The 5,907-nt window shown below is 38.5% G+C and overlaps 1 protein-coding gene across 1 annotated transcript in view; it reads right to left on the reverse strand.

The window, feature by feature from the left end:
- The window catches only part of VAMP7 (vesicle associated membrane protein 7), a 58,415-nt gene that overhangs the window by 49,336 nt on the left and 3,172 nt on the right, over window positions 1-5,907 (reverse strand). Inside the window, exon 2 of the mRNA XM_017873571.1 lies at window positions 511-663. Coding sequence (XP_017729060.1) covers window positions 511-663 — 153 coding nt within the window. The remainder of the gene's footprint in view (window positions 1-510; window positions 664-5,907) is intronic.

Here is a 5,907-nt window from a genome sequence, read left to right on the forward strand (position 1 = left end):
TCCTTCTACTTGGAATACCATCCTCCTATCTACTACTTCCCACCCTCCCACCCTTGACATCATGGATTTGACTGCCTCCCTCATTAAACTATAACCCTTATGAGGGCAAATACTACATTTCTTGTTATATCCCCAGCACCAAGCAAAGTGCCTGGCAATAGTTAAGCGCTCAGTAAATATTTACTGAAAGAATGAACCCAAGGAACATTATCTATCTTATCTGAATCATTTCACATATCACACAGCTCTAGAGCAAAGTCATTTTTATATTTAACATTTCCATATCTTTCTTCAAAATAAAATAATATCACTTCAATAATAGAATAAAATAACTACAAGTTAAATTTATAAGTAATAAAACCAGATATTTTCTAAGTTGGTGAAGGTTACTATTCTGTCCGCTTATTCAAATTATGTACCTAGAAGCTTGTTTTCTACTTTTCTACCATTCTGATTACAGTAACAGAATTCCCTTCTTTCATCCCTTACCACATGCAGAACAGAACTCACTTGCCATGTGAGTATGTTAGTTTGTTATTTTCAGAAGGTATCTTGGCCAGAATCTGCTCTGTCACCTCCAGGAAGTTTCCTCCACACCAAGCATGTTTGGCAAGAATAGTGGTCCCCTGGCAACAACAGCAAAAGAATCGCCATGGCTTCAGTCTATCAAAAGGAAAAGGCACAGATTTAGAATATTTATTTGACATAATCTTTCAAAAGTAACTTACTATCATTTATCAACATATTACCTCGAGATAGTATCTAACAAGGTACTATAACATGAAACTTAACAACAGACTTAACAGCAGGCTTAAAAAAAAAGGTCAAAGTTTCCTACAAAGTTACAACCTCAGCCATGCTTGTATGCACATAAAGAGACATACAAAACACACATACACACACACACCATTGATAGATTTCATTTACAAATTATTACAGCACAAACAGATATCACCTTTTTGAAAAGCAATGACTATAATAGCAAAGGTACATAAAGATGTCTTCATTCTTTAATGTAGAAATTTCAGCCTGAAAATTTATCCTAGAGAAATAGTTCAACAGAAGACTCTAGATTCATAAAGATAACTATTAACAATAAAAATAGCCTATATTTATTGTTTACTATGTGCCAGGTACCATTTTAAGTACTTTATAATTATTAATCCATTTAGTCCTCACAACTCAATGAGATTATACACTATTATGATGCTTCTATTATAGATGAGAAAACTGAAGCACGAATGACTTAAATAATTTCCCTCAAATTACAGAGCTAGTAAGTGTGGAGCTGCAATTTAAACCTAGGCAGTACGGTTCTAGAGCCCATAATCTTATCCTTTTACTGTGCACTGCCAGTATAAAGTCATTATCCATAATAGAAACAAAGTGAAAATAACTCAGAGCTTCCACAAGAAAGGAATGGTAAGACCCTTCATAAACAAAACATTACTAAAACAATATGGCATGAGTTTAAGATTATTTTCCTTAAGTCTGCCTATGAATATGTGCTATTATTTCCCACCTAACAAGCCCAGCTTCTCTTATTTAATGGCGTAAACATAAAAACAGATGAACAAATGCTTTACTAGTCTTCGATTAACTGTTAAACCTACTTTTATTTGTTAACATGCTCAGCACCCAATATACCAGTGGTTCTCAAACTGTAGTGGGAATACGAATCATCTTGTGTGGCAGAGTATGAGTCACTTGCTAAAAATTCAAACTCTTGGCATCACTTCCTGAAATTCTGATTCCGCAGGCCTGAGGTAGGGCCCTGGAATCTGTATTTAATACAAGTCTGTCTGGATGCAGGTGATTCACACAAACATACTTTGTGAAACACAACAGCAAGGTGCTCATCTGTCTCTTGGGCTGAATGTCTCTTGGGGGTCTCTGTTTCATTCCTACTCTTGAACTGAAGTTGTTCTCCAGGGTTGTGATCTCGATCATCTTCTTTCTAGAATTCTCCTTACACATACGTAGCAAGTTATAGTTTCCAAATTGCTGTCTTATAATTTCCCTTGATCCTAAAGCCTCCCTAACTGTGGATCCTACTGTTCTGTTTCTTTTCCCTTTTCTTGAGACAGGATCTTGCTCTGTCACCCAAGCTCCAGGCTAGAGTGCAGTGGCACAATCTCGGCTCACTGCAGCCTCCACTTCCCAGGCTCAAGTGATCCTCCTACCTCAGCCTTCGTAGTATCTGGGACTACAGGTGTGTGCCACCATACCCAGCTATTTTTGTATTTTGTTGTAGAGACAGGGTTTCACTATGTCACCCAGGCTGGTCTTGAACTCCTGGGCTCAAGAGATCCACCTGCCTTGGCCTCCCAAAGTGTTGGGATTACAGGCATGAGCCACCATGCCTGGCCCTGTTCTGTTTCTTCAAAGCATTGCTACGCATTATCTCTGCTCCTCTGCCTCCTTTTAATTCTTCTACTTACTATAATCTGGCTGTTGCCCTTAACACTCCAAAAAAACCATGCTTCCTAAGGTCACCAACAGCCTTTGTGTTGCAAAATACAGTGGTTGCTTCTCTATGCTTACCTTACTTGACCTCTCAGGCACAGTCAACACTGCTGACCAATCCTCCTTGAAATGCTCCTACATCTCTGGCTGCTCTTTCTGTCTTCTTGCTGACTCTTCCTCCTCTACCTGACCTCTAAATGTTGACTTTCCTCCGGGACTGATTCTGTGCCCTTTTATTCCCAGATGAGCTCAGTTAGATCTGCCATTTTAAACATGATTTATTTGCTGAAGATATATTGCATACAGAAAAAAAGAAGAGTGCCGAGGATAAAACCCAAAGCACAACCAACAGCTGAGTGAAAGGTAGATCGAGACTCACAAAGACTAAGGAGGACCAAATGGGAAAGCCAAAAGTGTGGTGGCCCAGAAGCCAAAAGGAAAGAAAGAGCATGAAGACTGTAAAACAATCAATGAAATTTTATAACAAGGAAGGAGGTCATTGCTTAGGGTCAAAGAGACATACAGTACAGAGGAACAAAAACACAAAGAGAAACAAATAAGAAATCATATGGTCCCTGGAACAGAGAGATGAAAAAGTAGGAGCCTCAGTCCCTGTGCAGGTTCAAGAAGAAAATTGAGCTTCGCAACAATTAATACAAAAAGATCTAGTGTTTCAGTGGACTGTAAGTTCATTATGAACCAACAGTATGAGATATTGCTTAAAAATGCTTACATAATCTCAAAGTACGTTAAGAAACAGGGTGTCTTGACCTGTTTAAGTACTAGTCCCATTACACTCTGTGCTGGTTAGAACATATGTGAAATACTGAATTCAATTCTGGGTAGAATATTTAACGATTGGACAAAAGGGAGACAATATGGGTGAGAGACATGGAGATTATGTCATCTGAAGACTGGCTGGAGGAACTAGAGCTATGTAACATGAGAAAGAGGACTTAGAAGGAATATTACAATAGTTTTTGAGTTTATATAAAGTACAGTTACCTGGAACAGGGAGCACATTATTCGGAATATAACTAGGAACAATGGATATAAGTTATAGGCAAGTAGTGTTTCATTCAATAAAAGCAGCCCCCAACTTAAAAATGACTGTTAAACAGTGGGTACATAGCAACAGAAACTTTACTTTCCTTCCAGATGTCACTAATGGGAATTCCTTCCTCTCTCCTATACTGCTAAAAATCCCACCTATGAAGTCTTACCTGCCCCTACTGTAAGCGTCTTGTAATAGAATCCATAACGTCTTGATGAGTATTGGAATAACAGAAACAACTGTGGTACAATGAACACTGCATTTGAAGTTAGAAAACCTGGCTCTGCTAATTATTAGCAGTATATAAATGCCTACTAAACCATGAAGTGCTATATAAAGATAAGATCCAAGAAGAAAAAGAATGAAAAGATAAGCCAGAGAGAGAAGGGAAGAAAAAAAGATAATGCAACATAAAGGAAAGCCCCATATCAACTCTGTTCCTCTGTTCTCCTATTCACTCCTCACTTGGTCCCACAGCCATCATCCCAATTCTACTTCATTCCTGCTAAGAACCCTGTATTAGTTTCTTGTAGCTGCAGTAATAAAGTACCAAAAACTTGGTTGCTTAAAACAACAGAAATGTATTGCCTACCAGTTCTGAGGGTTAAAAGTCCAAAATCAAGGTGTTGGCAGGGCTATGCTCCCTCTGAAACCTGTAGGAGAGAATCTTTCCTTATCTCTTTCTAGCTTCTGATAGTTTGGTGGCAATCCTTGGTGTTCCTTGGCTTGGAGATGCAGCACTTCAATCTTTACCTCTGTAGTCACATGGTGTACCCTGTATCTGTGTCTTCACACTGCATTCTCTGTTGTCTCTTCTTTTTTATTATATGGATGCCAGTCATATTGGATCAAGGGCCCACTCTACTCTAGTGTGACCTCATTTTCAATTACATCTTAATTACATCTGCAAAGATCCTATTTCTAAATAAGGTCCCAATCACAGGTACCACGGGTTAGGACTTCAACACAGCTTTCTGGAGGACACAATTCAACCCACAACAAGCCCCCATTTTAAACTGATACTACACCTGATCTTAGCCAAAAGGCTGACAAGCAATGCAGACTTCCATTTTAGAAACTCACTGTTCACCCAAACAAATCCTACTCTTCCCTTTCCAGATACTCATATTGCCCAACTTGCCTCCCTCTCTAAAACCTCTATCGCTTCTTTTTCCTTGCTCATATTGGAGGACTGTCCTTAGAGCTAAGGGCTAGAAGGGTCACCCACAACAGCTTAGAGTTCGAAAAGTCTGTTTTTACTATGTTAAGGGACTAAAGAAATGATATTTTTGTTCTAGTTGTTGGGTTTCCAAAAAAAGATATGCTATAAGGGAATTCAAATGAGAATTATAAATGCAGTTTTTTAATAGAGGAGTTATTGTAAATTGTGGGGAAGGTCTTCAAGTCCACTAAATTAAAAGTTAATAAAATGATACTGGTTGGCATAACAACGTAAATGTCATGGATAGCATTATTTATAGAAGAAAATACATCTAGCGTTCCAAACAATAAGCTTACAACAGTACTTTTAGAATATATACTTTTGTAAGTAAGGAATTGCCTTTATAAAAAAATTTGGTAACAAAATACAACAGCAATGATGAAACTGCTCCTCCTCAGCAAAAGCATCTTCAAGTAGAGGCTGAAGACAGTTTCAGGTAACTAAGGGGAAAGGCCAAGTCCATGTGTTTTGAGAAGTCTTTTAATTCTGCATTTGTATTTTGATAACGCTGAAAAATGTATAACAATATTCTGGATCATCTACATGTGTGTCTTATAAATGAGCAATGGCACACAATTTAGTGCTGCACTTGCATTCCTGTCTATAAAGAAATAGGTGTCAATAAATCACCTAAAATGACAATGCTTAATGTTTACATCTTAGAAGCATCTGGCTGATCTAGGTTGGCACATCCTAAATTCATGACAGTCATGACTCAAGCACTCTTGTACTACTGTTGTTTTTAATTCGTTATAAAGACAAAATTTGTCTTTTGCAGTAATGATTTACAATTGAAAGATATCTGCATGGAATAAGACTTCAGTTTTGGCTGGGCGCAGTGGCTCATGCCTGTAATCCCAGCACTTTGGGAGGCCGAGGCAGGTGGATCACCCAAGGTCAGGAGTTCGAGACCAGCCTGATCAACATGGAGAAACTCTGTTTCTACTAAAAATACAAAATTAGCCAGGCGTGGTGGTGCAGGCCTGTAATTCCAGCTATTTGGGAGGCTGAGGCAGGAGAATTTCTTGAACCCAGGAGATGGAGGTTGAGGTGAGCCAAGATCATGCCATTGTACTTCAGCCTGGGCAACAAGAGCAAAACTCCGTCTCAAAAACAAAACAAAACAAAAAACAAAAACCTAGTCCTGTACTGGAGGTCTAGGAAT

The sequence above is a fragment of the Rhinopithecus bieti genome, unplaced genomic scaffold, assembly GCF_001698545.2.
Source record: "Rhinopithecus bieti isolate Rb0 unplaced genomic scaffold, ASM169854v2 scaffold_8431, whole genome shotgun sequence".
NCBI lineage: Eukaryota > Metazoa > Chordata > Mammalia > Primates > Cercopithecidae > Rhinopithecus > Rhinopithecus bieti.